The 15,225-nt window shown below is 29.1% G+C and overlaps 1 protein-coding gene across 1 annotated transcript in view; it reads right to left on the minus strand.

Annotated features, from left to right (window-relative positions):
- Nucleotides 1-15,225, minus strand: part of LOC111640028 (glucoside xylosyltransferase 1-like) — a 29,032-nt gene extending 13,807 nt beyond the window's left edge. Inside the window, exons 1-3 of the mRNA XM_023386037.1 lie at nt 14,716-15,225; nt 5,759-5,921; nt 368-499 (exon numbers count right to left, since the gene is read on the minus strand). Of these exons, the coding sequence (XP_023241805.1) occupies nt 368-499; nt 5,759-5,921; nt 14,716-14,966 (546 nt within the window). The 5' untranslated portion in view covers nt 14,967-15,225. The remainder of the gene's footprint in view (nt 1-367; nt 500-5,758; nt 5,922-14,715) is intronic.

The following is a 15,225-nucleotide window of genomic DNA, read 5'->3' on the forward strand; positions in this document are numbered from 1 at the left end:
CATTATAAAACTGATGTTCTTTGTTGTAAAATATTTTATACTCTAAACATTTTATTAAAATTAATGTTTTTAAAATAAATGTTAACATTATTTCCTATGTTTCCAAATACTAAAATAAAAAGATAAGGTGTATAAATTTATGTATAACATTTGTATAAATTATTGTATGCATAAATATAATGTGAATTAATTTTAAACACTAGTTCAATCTTTTAATGTCGTTTTTTATTTTATAGGGACATTATATGATAAAGTAAGATATTATTTATTATACAACAAATAAAATATATGATATGCTTTAAAATAAAAATGGAAAATTAATTTTTCTTATAGTTTTAAAGTATTAAATATAAACTTGAAAGCTTACTGGAAGAAACAATCGTTGGCAAGCACATAATTTAAATAACTTTTTCCATTCATTTTCAGTGCCTTCTGGAAATGTAATTGGATGTATTTCAAATGAAATTCTTTTAAGTATACTGTCAGGCCAATCAAGCAGCTGCAAAAATAATTTTTCAATTATTCTTTATAAAGTAACAATAATATATAAAATATTGTGTATATAGAATTACATCAAAATTATACAGCATATATAAAAAATAAGTACTATTATTTATATATAACAATAAATGATAATGGTACAATTTGTTTTATCAGAGATTGCTCCAGGATATAAAATCTGAGTCAAATCTTAAAGTTTTCAATTTAAGGTAATTTTTTTAATGTCAAAAAAACAAAAAAATACAATGTTTAAAAATGAAAGCACTTCACTCATCTTCAAACTTTCTTGCTTTGTTGGTATATCACTATATATATGTAATGCAGTTTAACCTTTCAACAGTGGACTAGTCAGGTATGGTTCTACCCCCAGTAGTGGAGAATAAACAAGGAATATTTTAAAAGAATTTTTCCACGCATTTTTTCTCATTACCATTTCAGGAAAAGACTTTGTAAACAGTTATGTCTAGTAAAAAAAAAATTTTTTTTATCGTTACATAATTCATATTTTAGGTGAATTTTATTTTTCGCAGTAGTTTTTGGCGATACTCCCAAAAGAATTTGATGTATATATGCATCTCTCACCACTGCCACACGATTGCCCTGGACATATATATTCGTCCCTCACTGCTGAGTGGTTAATATATAAATTTCAACTAAGCACTCTTGTGAATTAGTTAGAAGCATGGTTATGGGTTCTAATTTTTCGGACTTGCATTGTAAAACAAACATTATTTTAAAAATTACAATTAAATTTTGTTCCTATATTTTATACGTAACATCCTAAAGTATGTTGCTAGAAAATAATTATGGTAACTGAAGAAGATCGTTAAGAAATGATCGCAAACGTTTTTACATTATTAATTTTTATTAGCTGGATTATTAAAGGTGTGTTTTATTAGTAGAAAATAATTATTTTAAAAGTAACATAATTGAGTTTGACTCAATCATGTTATTTTTAAAATTACAGTTGGAGTGTGAAATTTGAAAAGGCATAATATTTCTTATGATTAAAATATTAAAACTTATAAAATAACTTTCACTAATTTGTATAATGTGTGGATGCAATTAACACAGAAGTCAAATTCCAGAAAGCGTATACAAACAAGAGTTTGTGCAACATAGATATGCATTGAAATGCCAAAATATTCATAAAAATGTGTAATTATCAACTTAGACAACAATTTTTCAATTTACATCAAGTGTGAAAATTTATTTGACATAAATAAATAAGAATAAAGTTAAATAAGATTTGTAATTAAAACATAGGTATTTTATAATAAATATTTCTTTAAAAAAAATAAATAAAAATAAATTAACTTCTGGTTAATTTAACAGTAGACATGCAAATAATATACAAGTTCCATTCATGTGTTTTCTCACTGCTAAAGTTAGGGAATAATTTTGTATGCAATTTTTTAAAACTTTGCAATGTATGTTAAATTTGTATACATTTAAATTTAATAAGACATATTTATTGTCCTTTTTCCATTATAAGATCATAATCTTTAGATAAATAAAGACTTTTAATAAAATCCATCCAATGAACAGAGCAATAAGTATAAATACAGATATGTTGCACTAACCTTATATAGCTTTGCAGTTAATTGTTGAAATATCACACTAATGTTTTCGGTCTATCATAAGACCTTCTTCTATAAAAAATTTTTCTGGTCTGATCCTAGTTCAATTTAGCTTCTAATCATTCCAATTTCAAATGCTTCTATTTTTGAATTTATTCTGTGCATGGAAAGCTAGAACTTCTGAACATAAGCAATAAACACTTTTTCTAGTCTATAAAATTTTCAAATATCTGACATTCCAAATATTGTCAAACCTGAGGAAGGCCATTAAAGATAGCCAAAAACATTAGTTTGTTTAAAGAAATTGCTAGAAAAAGTATCAAAGGTTTTATATTACTTATTTCAAATTTATTTTTAAAATTTTAAATTTCCAAAAATGTATGCCTGCACCAGTTATTATAGCACCAGGTCATACATAGTGTGATGTTTCAAAAATTAACTGCAGAACTATATAAGGTTAGTGTGACATATCTGTATTTAAGAACCTTTAAATCTTTAATATCTGTTTATTTTTTAATTTAAGGTTTGAACAATTAGCATAGATATGTACAGTCGATCCCCCTATAAGATCATTGATTTTTCCGTTTTATCTGAATTACATGTTGTACGAGTCACTTAGATTTTACAAATACGTGTGCCGGGCTGTGAACGGCTCACATATTTGTAAAATCTAAGTGACTCGTACAACATGTAATTCAGATAAAACGGAAAAATCAATGATCTTATAGGGGGGTCGACTGTATANCACACATCCGTGGGAGTTTGGAGATAGGAAAAAGTATAGGAATATGTCATATAGAGTAATTTTGGACGGCTATATGTCATGAAGGGTTGCTCATAGAGGTATGGTTTCTTTGACTTTTTTTGTTCCTATGAGTATCTCTACAGCTCTGTTAAGGTTCCAAATGTATCATTCAGAGCTTGAATTGAACCATTAAAAATCTCACTTAAAATTTTACATATAAACATTTCTTATTCAAAATTATTATTTTTGAAATAAATAAAACAAATTCATTTAAAAACTCACAAAAACTCAAATTTATAATTAATTTTAAACATTAGGATCTATTATTGAATAAAACTACACACATTCTAGCACAGGGGTGGACAACAGTTTTTGCCCCTGGGCCAAATTAGAAAGAAAATTTTTTTCATGGGATGAACCAGAGGCTGCCCTAGGAAGATTTTGAGGTGGTGCAAGATCTCATTGTGGTGTCACCCTGTAGAGACTGAATTGTACAGTACAGTACATAGAGATTACAATACATTTTTCACATTATCATGCTTTATCAACCTTCTACGCTGTACTTAAGAGATTTCTAATGGAGGGTTAACTCTAAACGCACAGTGAGTCGTTGACCCTTTTTTTTTTAGGTGTCAGAATTTTTTATCGAGCTATTCAGACTTGAGTAACTAATATTAAAGATTAATCGCGGGCTGCATAAATTCTTTAGATGGGCTGGATCCGGCCCATGGGCCATATGTTGGCCATGCCTGTTCTAGCATCATTTATAAGATGAATAATGATTGCAGAGTGTGAAAATGACAAGAATTCAAGTAGGTAAAATAATTTTCTTTTTGTTAATAAAAAATATAAATTATATTTTTAAAATAAACACTGTATTTAATGCTTTATACTAAAGTTCTGAAAAATGCCAAATTTGACTGCAATTACTCTTGACTTAAGATAAAATAGAGGACACATTCTTCTTTAAGTTAACTTAAGAAAATGCCCTCTATATTCAAAAACACCTGTAATGTCCTCCTTTTCGTAACAATTTGTCCTAGAATTCATCACTACTCATTTTACATTAAAATATAATGCATAAATAATATAATTGCAAAATATCTATATAATTATTTTATGAAATGAGTACCTCTTTATTTTTGAATTTATTTTAGTCTATTTATTGAAATGCTTTATAATTTAAATTATAAAATCAGTATTATCTAATACAATTTTATCTAAATTAGTAGCAAATTTTTGTTACACGTGAACAAGATTCAAAAAGAGTATAACAGTTATTCAGCAACAAAACATCATTTATTTGAAATTACATAATTTGATTGTTATTCTAAAAACATAGGAAGTCATTTATGTCATTTATTCCGGTTTAGATTTAGAGGGTAAAAAAAATTTACAAATAAATTTTACACGTGAACAAGCTTCAAAAAGAGTATAACAGTTATTCAGCAACAAAACACATGATATTTGAAATTACATAATTTTTTTTTCTTTGGTAGCATTTGCATCTATTAGATTTTCAACCAATTTTTCAGCAGCATTAACTATAGTTGTGGCCTTCAGAAATTGATGACATTCTTGCACATTCTCTAAGTGAAATTTCTGCACCCGGTACATCTCCAACAGAAATAAAATTTTCTTTACAAACAGTAAATTGGGTTCTGGAATATAATAGATTTAATATGCCATGTTTGGTACCCAGTTTGTAAAAGTTTTTATCTTTAACTGCAACAACGAAACCTAAAATATTTTTTCCATCACTGCGGGCTCGATCTACATCAGGTACACGAATCCTTACTGTATCATCAACAATAGCTGCTGTNCACTTTCAACCACTTTCAAGCCTATATCTCCCGCACCCTTATAGCTATCGAGACGCAACCACCATAGTGCACAAATGGAGACTTGGGGCTACTACCACATACAAACACCATTCAGGTGCGATGTGTAGTTTTGGCTGAAAAGTGAAATATAGGGACACACACGTCCATTTTTATATATATATAACTAATACAGTAGACCCTCCTATAATACGGGTTCCTATAGTTCGGATTCCTATATGACGGCGAAAAAATTGCGATGGTATCCGTACAAACATGGTAAAAAAAACTCCTATAATTCGGTAAAACGTCATCGGGCAGCCGAACTACTTTCCGCCGTCCAGCGCCACGCTATGGAGAGTTTAGGCGGGTAAATTGAGTTTACTATCGTCTGTACAGTATTATATATAAATTATATATAAATTAGGTACTGTACATATAATTATATATAAATTAGGTACTGTATATATAATTATATATTAACTTAATTTATTGTAACTTTATTATAATTATATTTATACTTTCCGCCATCCAGCACCATGCTACGGAGAGTTTAGGCGAGTAAGTTGAGTTTACTATTGTTTGTACGGTATGTAAATTAGGTACCGTAAGTCTAATACAGCACTAATTTTATACATTTCTTGTGAAAGAAACATTTCTTATTCAATGGCCATAAAAATTATTTCTATTAATGATGTCTCCAAAGTTCAACGAAGTTTTCACAAAAAAATAACTTATCAGAAATCACGCTCGCCATTTGGTGCGCTGCTCCGTGACGAAAACAAGCTTAAGCAATGGTGACGTTAAACAGTGCACACTCGGTAAGTAATCCTACAATTTTTTGTTTATAGCATAGTTTATATGGCTTATTCCCAAAAAAATATACATGTTTTGGAAATGTTGAGTCAAATTAGTCTAGGAATCGATTAATTTTATGGAAGAAAACCTTTCAAACAGCCGTAATCCGTAAACTTCACACGTGTCGGGCTGTGATTGGCAAGGACTCGTACAAAATGGATTCATAAAGAACGGAACGTATCTACCGTGTTATAGGGGGTCGACTGTATATATATTCGTTTAAATATTTTTTTTTATTATAAAACAAAACTTACTCTTTCTTTTAATGAATTTCTATTAGCATCATCTGAAATAATTATGAGATGTAAAGCAGATTTTGATAATGCAACTGCAGATTTTAATGATACCATTGTCTGATTTAATCTTTTACCACAGACCACTACTGCAAGTTGTAAAGAATCAGTTCCATCACCATATCTGAAATTTAAGAAGAACATTAAGTAATAATGAATTAACAAGGATGATCTAGCCACTGTAATTACTCAGCTTAATACACTTTTAACAATGATAAAATTTGAATAAAGCAAGTATTTTTGGCCTAGTTAACAGACCATCCTCATGGACAGATCATTGAAAGTGGAAATGCCTGAAGATGACCTATTAACTGGACTAATAATGTTTTAGGTATTAAAATTTCACCACTGTTAAAAATGCATTAGTTATCAAAATTATATTTATATGAAGAAATCATTTCAAATTTACTAAATAAACCACTTTATTTAAAATATTTTATTTTAATTTTATACACTAGTTTGAAAATACAAATATTAAAAATAATCTTAAAAATAAAAACTGAAACATTAACTCATATATTTGTTGGGAAACTTCAAAAAAATATATTGAGTTTTGAAACTATAATGGAATAACCCTAAAACAATAACTTTATCCTATCCAAGAACCTTAATTTAATTCCAGAGAGATTTAATTCAAAATAAAACTTTTGAACTAACATTTTCTATCTATGAAAGATCATCTTCATGTCCGTACATTCAATGATGGAATGCTTTTTTAGAACAATGACTTTTTGAAAAATTAAATGAAATAAAATAACTTCTTGAATACATAAAAACAATAAAAAACAAAAGTAAATATAAAATAATTAGAAGTACCAAAAATAAAACACTCAAAGAATATATAAAAATCACTCTTCTCAAACTGCACTTACAAAAATAACTACACTTTACAAACCTTTAACATGCAGTCTATTTGATTAAAGTAATCTAACATTTTCAGTCAATTAATTGACCTTCATCAGGATTGAACAATTTTTTGATATATGACAAACGAAACTGATTATGGAACTTTTAACTTCAAAATTTTCTTAACGCCTATTGCGCAAGTCCAAAAATAGATAAATAAAATCTACAGACTTATAATGTACAAATATACGCATACACTAACTATACACAAAAATAATAGTAAAAATAAAAATTAATAATAATAATTAAATAAATAAATAGATAGGTAGATAAATAAACAAGTGATGTTATAACAGGCACCAACTAATGCCTATTTTTTTTAGCTGTCTATGCTTTTTCTTTTTCTGATATGTTCATAATGCACCTGCTCTCCATGCTGCGGAGACTTTATATGATTTTCTAGTTTATAGCCTGTCCTGCTAGACTTCTCTTGTGAATATGCCAGGCCTCTGCATATTTAATGTTGCCTGTCCTGAACCTTTTGTATTATTTCTGCTCTTTTCCATTTCACTGAAACTTCTGTTGGCTCTGCTGTAATATACATCACTAAAGCAGTGACTGGTTGCTCATTCTGTATGTTCCTTTTGTGTTCTTTTATTCTTTTTTTTAATGACCTCCTTGTAGCTCCAATGTAGTACAGTTCTTTTTGCCACCTCTCATCTTGTGCGGGTATTCTGTAAATTCCAGGAAGGTGGCTCTGGTTCCTTGTCTGTACGTAGCATCTGGTATATTGTTGGATTCCTTTTGAAGACTATCTTTTTGTTAGTAGCTGCTCCTATTTCTTTATATATGTGGGTTAAGGGTGCCATATATTCCATTACTACATATTCTTCTACTCTTCCCCGTTCATTACCTTCATTATCTATCTATCTATTTTATTATTATTATTAATTTTTACTTTTACTTTTATTTTTATGTGTATAGTTAGTGTATGCATATATTTGTACGTTATCAGTCTGTAGATTTCATTTATCTATTTTCGGACTTGCGCAATAGGGGTTAAAAAAATTTTTAAGTTAAAAGTTTCATAATCTGTTTCATTCGTCATAAATTGAAAAATTGTTCAATTTTGATGAAGGTCAATTAATTGACCAAAAACGTTAGATTACTTTAATAAAATAGACTGCATGTTAAAGGTTTTTAAAGTGTAGTTATATAAAAATCAACAAGAACATTTCATTATAATGCCTCTACGTCATGTTGTTACATCATAGTTGGTCACCCGATCATGTAGGGATTGCCTTGTATAAAATTTTTGACTTGTTTTTTTGGTCTTCAAAATTAATGCAATGGCCCTTTTAGCCCGATTTAAATATTTCCAACAATTCAAATAAAACATTCTGATGGAGTCTGAGTGTCTTGATCTCTTTTTATGAGGGAAGCCTTGTTGACGAGGGCATGCACATTATCATCAGTTGCATACATGGATAGGATGGTGTTTTGCTTCTTGCCAATTTCATATTTGTGTTCAGTTAGTCTCATTTTGAGAAACTTTGCAGTAGAACTGAGGTATTCAAGTTTGTAGCCAAATCTGTTGTCCCTGAAAGAAACTTTATATATCTCTGGTAATCATAATCATGTAAGTTTTGTCTTTTCTGTTCCTAAGGGTGTTAAAGATGGTAGGGTTGTGCCTAAATGTTAGAAAGTCTAAAAAAGATCAAATTATTTTCTTATATATTTGTAACATGTTGTGGTTATATTCTATAATGATACGTCTTGTGTTCTTATGCTGATTATATAGATTTTCATCGTTAGGGTCCAAGTCACAAATGTTGGAAAACGTACTGGCTAAATTTCTGATAAGGCTCTTGCAGTAATAGTGTGTTGTGGCTACTTTTTCAAAATATTTTAGTTCTTTGATTGTGTCAGAATAATTTATACAATGGGTAAAAGCCCTTTTGGTCATGGTCCTAAAAACTGCAATTATATATATAAGGGTTATGGGAGTTTGCAGATATAAATAAGGGTAAGTATGTTAGTTTGTAGGAGACATTTGTATGGACCCAGTTATTTACAACATTGATTATAAGATCCAGGAAATGTACTTGTATGTTACTGACTTGATTTGATTTAATAGTGAGGCCATAGGAATTGTTGTTGTTTAAGTTATTAATCTCTGGTTTTGTCTTCATATAATAAAAATATCATCAACATATCTTCTGTATATTTCCAATAGGAAATTTGGTAAAACTGTTTTCTCTAATAATCTTATTACCATCTCACATGAATAGTAGTTCTTTGTGTTCATGTAATAAGAAATTGCTAAGAGTGCAAAAGCATGGTTGAAGGTTAATTGGGGGTATAGAGCTATAAAATTTAACATTGTTGTTAATACAGTAGAGCGTTGTTCAGAAAATTGATTTTTCCGATAACCAATTATGTATGAAAAAATACATTATTAATATAATACAAGGTGTGACAATTTAATTCCAGGACTGGTCATGTAGCACTGCAGTGTCAGTGTGCAGAAACTTGTCTAAGCTTGTCATAGTAGTTCAACCATCTGACTACTTGTCTGCAAAGATTTGTTCGTGTCTCGTAACTTGTTCTTTTTCTGTACTCCATTCACATATTGCTGTGAGAAAGTGCTGTCACATTTTTGTCATGGAACAAAAAGCAAACATTAAGTTTTGTTACAAATTGGGTAAAAGTGCAACAGAGACATATGCTCTCATCAAGCAAGTTTATGGGAATGATGCCCTATCCCACTCTTGTGTTTTTGAGTGGTTTGCTCGTTTCAGGGATGGTCGGGAAGACCTTGAGGACGATGCTCGCCCTGGACGACTTCAATCAGTTCGAACACCAGAAAACATTGAAAAAATCAGAGACTTGCTGCAATATGACTGTCAAATGTCTATTCGGATGATAGCAGAGATAACTCGCTTAATCATCACCAAAAATTTGGGCAAAAGAAAAATCTGCTCTCGCTTCGTTCCACGCTATCTCACTGAGGACCAAAAGTGTCTCCGGCTGGAAGTGTGTCAACAGTTCATTCGAGATGTTGATGATGACCCCTCTTTACTGGTTTCTGAAAATCAAAATCACATTGAAGGGACGAAGATTCGACGACCTGGAGGACATACAGCGCAATGTGACCAAGGAATTGAGAGCTGTCAATGGAAGTGACTTTGCCAAGTGTTTCAAGAACTTGTACAAGCGTTGCAAGAAGTGCATTGCCCTCCAGGGGAATTACTTTGAAACATATTAAAAGGATTTTTCATTATATGTTCTTTGTGTCCTTTTATTACCCCAGTCCTGGAATTTAATTGTCACACCTTGTATATTAGTATATCCCAATAATAGTATATTAATATATCCCACGTTTAATTTTTCTCTGTTGCATGCCACTTTGTGTTGAATATTTGTCGATGTTAAGCCTAACGAAAATTTTTATAATAATAATCATGGCTATTATATCGTTAAAAATCATTTCTTTATTTTGTACAAACAAAATAAATATATTGAAAAATATAAAAACAAAAAAAATTATACTTTAGAAGTTAATCTAGTATCAAAAATGTTCAATTCAGCATGACACAGTCTGACTGGAACGCTTTCGGTTAACCGACATTTCAGTTGATCAGCATTCAGATAATCGATGCTCTACTGTATTTGATTTACAAAAACTCCATCTAGCTAATACTGTTCCTGGTAATGCACTGCAAAATCAGCAGCACTCAAAAAAGTGCTGATAAATAATAATGATAATTATGAATATCTAATATCGTTCATATTACGGTGTTAATTATAAATGAAAATAAAACTCAAAAAGTCATATTTTGTTAAAAATGTTTACAAGTAAAACAATATCTGGTCATTTAGGAATAAAATTTTGCAAAAAGATGTTTTATTTAAAACCATGTATTCAACAAAATAAATCAAATTCATGTTTAAGAAGCTAAAAGTATACCAAATTATTTTTTTTTGCTTTCTCATTATATTTCATTGCATAATTACAAACAAGTGCAATTTTAAGCAAGAAGGAAATTTCTAAACAATTTCTGCTTTGAAATTATTTGGATGATTTAGCATTTTCTGACACGATAGTTTGATTGTACTGTACATTACAATATATAATCAAAGAAATCATTATAATATCATTTTAAACAGATATTTTGAATTTAACTATACATAAAACTAGTATATAAAATAATGGAATAAAACTTTGTACTACATTGTAATTTAAAAGAGTAAACTTTTAAATTCAAGAAAGTAAAAATTATTCTTTATTCAGTAAGGTTTAGGGCCATTCTCAGATTTTCAGGAAAAAATTACTTGAATTGGATTTTATATTTGAGTAGAATCTATCAAGTGTTTTATAAATTAAGAAATAGCATTCTTAAAATGGTATTTCTTATCAAAAAAGTATAACTAGTACGAAAGGTTGAATTAAACTTTTTAAATTAAATTTTGAAATTATCATCAAATCCAAAGAAAAATTCTTTATTTTGAAAATAAAACACACACATCCGTGGGAGTTTGGAGATAGGAAAAAGTATAGGAATATGTCATATAGAGTAATTTTGGATGGCTATATGTCATGAAGGGTTGCTCATAGAGGTATGGTTTCTTTGACTTTTTTTGTTCCTATGAGTATCTCTACAGCTCTGTTAAGGTTCCAAATGTATCATTCAGAGCTTGAATTGAACCATTAAAAATCTCACTTAAAATTTTACATATAAACATTTCTTATTCAAAATTATTATTTTTGAAATAAATAAAACAAATTCATTTAAAAACTCACAAAAACTCAAATTTATAATTAATTTTAAACATTAGGATCTATTATTGAATAAAACTACACACATTCTAGCACAGGGGTGGACAACAGTTTTTGCCCCTGGGCCAAATTAGAAAGAAAATTTTTTTCATGGGATGAACCAGAGGCTGCCCTAGGAAGATTTTGAGGTGGTGCAAGATCTCATTGTGGTGTCACCCTGTAGAGACTGAATTGTACAGTACAGTACATAGAGATTACAATACATTTTTCACATTATCATGCTTTATCAACCTTCTACGCTGTACTTAAGAGATTTCTAATGGAGGGTTAACTCTAAACGCACAGTGAGTCGTTGACCCTTTTTTTTTTTTAGGTGTCAGAATTTTTTATCGAGCTATTCAGACTTGAGTAACTAATATTAAAGATTAATCGCGGGCTGCATAAATTCTTTAGATGGGCTGGATCCGGCCCATGGGCCATATGTTGGCCATGCCTGTTCTAGCATCATTTATAAGATGAAAAATCATATGTATGCAGTAACAGTTATGTTGTATTATATTAATGTTTCCTTAGAATAAAAGTTAGAAACTGGCTCTATTATATTCTGGATATTCATTTAAAAATCTTCAATTATCAAAATGTTGATTCATATAAAATAAATGTATAAAGTGATTTATTTGCAAATTATTAACATAGTAAATATTATTGTGACATCTTCACAATTCAGGGCTGCAATTTTTAATCATATTTTTAATTTATTTAATTTTCTTTACAAATTTGGAACCATGTATTCCTGTTTTCTTTGTTTCTTCAGCAAGATGAAGTGCAATTAATTAGAAACAAGGCAGTTTTTTTCTTCATTCTTTATTTATTCATTGATCGATATGCGTTTCAGGTCTTTGATACTTCTCTTTTCAGTCAACTTTTTATTCTGTTGTTTATAATTTCAAATATATCAATTTTATTTGTATAATAATAAAACATATTTCTTAAAAAGGGGGTACATTCATGATTATCAGCTTTTTCCTTTTCTTCATTTGACTTTTTATGGTTTGTAGTCTTGTGTCTAATTAATTGCACTTCATCGTGCTGAAGAGACAAAAAAATAATAATAATAATTTATTCAATTTAAAATATATGCTCTCAATCTGAAATTAGTAGGGTCTTGCCCCTGTACATTATACTTTTCCTGATAACAACAGAGCATGCCAGTCATCTATATAACTCTGTTCTGGGAAAAATTTTTGAACTGAAATCATGTGACTTATGGCATAGAGTCCGGATGTTCATATATAGTTAATTGAGGCCTTCTGCTCCTAAGTATTCCATATCTGATCTCAACTTTTATCTATCTAACACTGTTCTCAAGATTAAAGAAGGACAAGCAGACACCAGACAAGCAACAGTAGAAATTTATAGGTCTATAATTTTTTCAAATTGCAGCCCAATTATATTTCTTTACTTCACAAATAATAATTTTTAATGTTTTACATCTTAAAACTTTTTCTTACAGTTTAAAATTATAAAATCATTTTTTTTTTAATTTTTTAAGCTAACTGCTACATTGACAAATCTATATATGGCCATACATAGTATACTAAATTGAGTTTATACCTGCATATGCATGGATTTAAGCCAAAGCTTTTAATACAATTAGCAATAGTTAACAATAGTCAACTATTTTCCAAAAGCACAGATACTATAAGTCAGGACTAGTAAACAATTTCAAGTCCGCATGCTAAAGCAGACATATAAAACTTTAAAAGAATTTGTGAAGTAACTGTTACTGAGTGTTGAACTGATTTTTGAATTACTATAAACTTCATATTAAAATAATTTTATACAAGTCGACCCCCCTATAACACTGTTGATTATTCCGTTTTATATGAATTCCACGTTGTACGAGTCACTTAGATTTTACAAATATGTGTGCCGGGTGTGAACAGCTCACATATTTGTAAAAACTAAGTGACTCGTACAACATGGAATTCATATAAAACGGAACAATCAACAGTGTTATAGGGGGTCGACTGTATTGTAAAATTATTGATTGATTATTATTTTTGTGAATATTATACAGTATATAATATATATCAGATCTATATTTTTTAAGATAAAAAATCAGTTTTTGATTGTTTTTAAAACAAAAACCACAACAATGAATCAAAAATACTTTCTCCAAAAAGTTCCTGCTGGATTATAAGGTTTTGTGTTTTAGTGTGATATAATTATTTTGGAAAACACTTTATTTCAAATAAATTACTTATTCTAATAGCATGATTTTTGTTTTTAAATGAAAAGTTAAACCACAAAATATAATATCAGTATATATCACTCTTACTGTCACTTCACTATTAAGACACTTATTCAAGAAGAAAAGTCATTTTAAATTAATACTTAATCTATTTTGTGTTTTTATTGTTATCAAAATTAATATAAATTCTTATAAACTATTATTGCACATTAATAGATAACCAAAATGAAGATCAAAACAAAGATTTTTGTTAAGATTGCTTTTATATCTATTTAAAATATTTCGATACATAATTAAAAATACAAAGTAAGAACTAAAAGAAAAAATTTATTATTTGCATCTTAGGATTAATCATGGTAATTAAACACTATTAAGTTGTTATGCTCTTTTAAATTCTTAAATTAATAATGTAAAACTATAAAACAAAAAAATCCAAAAAGAATAAAACAAATTCCATTGATGAGTATTCCTAAATGCAAATTTTTTTTTGTTTACAAAAGACTTCATTAAAACTTTGACATACAGGGGCAGATCTAGGTTTTTCAGGGCCTAGGGCTTATTGAAGTCCAATGGAGCCCCATTTTTTGTTAAAACTATAAATTATCAATATTATTATAGTATTAACTATTTTTTACTATACGAACTGCTCATTGTTAATGATAAAGTATTAAAATTATGATGATAATTCAATTTTTGTGGGCCCTTGACACTTGGGGGACTAGGGCTTAAGCTCTATTAGTCCCTATGCAGATTTGCCCATTGACATACACCTGTAAATTTGGCAATTGCTTATAAACCATACACCATACATATATTAATTTAATGTTAATTAAGGTAAGGTTAATCTTTACCCATGTGCACTGTCATGGCTGCACAGTGGGGACTCGCATCCTAAAATAGCCTAACCTGTTCTAATAAATTACCAATAATTATTAGAATAGGTTAGGTTAGGTTAGAACATGGTCCCCACTATGCAGCCATGACAGTGCACATAGGTAAAGATTAACCTAATATAATAAGAACCAATATACAACATACCTTAAAACTGCATTAGATTTTATATTCACGTTTTCCTCCATTTTATCCTGTAAACTGAATATTTTTTGCTTAAGAATAGATTCATTTCCAGACTTAAATATAGAAATTCGACTGTTTCTCTTTCCATGATTTGGACGGTTAGAAATGCGGTTGTAGCTGACATATAAATCGCACAGGCAATATATAACGCCAGCAATCAATATATATAACAGCAGAAATTTTTTCGTACCAAATTTTACCCTTAACCACATTTGAAGTCCACTTTTGAACTGATTAATTTAAATTCGTTCAATACACATTTCATTATTTTAGTTACCAAATATAAAATTTAATGCTTTAAGTTTACGAAAATTACTTTCGAACTTCCTAATTACGCTGTTAAATGTACTTCATCCATGTACTTGACGTTTCGATTCTAAATGTAGCAAAAATCTTGTTTAATAATTCGAATTTTCAATTAAATAAAAATTTTCCGCCAATATATATACACTCACTCTTTTTTCTATTGTT

The sequence above is a fragment of the Centruroides sculpturatus genome, unplaced genomic scaffold, assembly GCF_000671375.1.
Source record: "Centruroides sculpturatus isolate CEXI.00-Female unplaced genomic scaffold, Cexi_2.0 scaffold147, whole genome shotgun sequence".
In the NCBI taxonomy this organism is placed as follows: Eukaryota; Metazoa; Arthropoda; class Arachnida; order Scorpiones; family Buthidae; genus Centruroides; species Centruroides sculpturatus.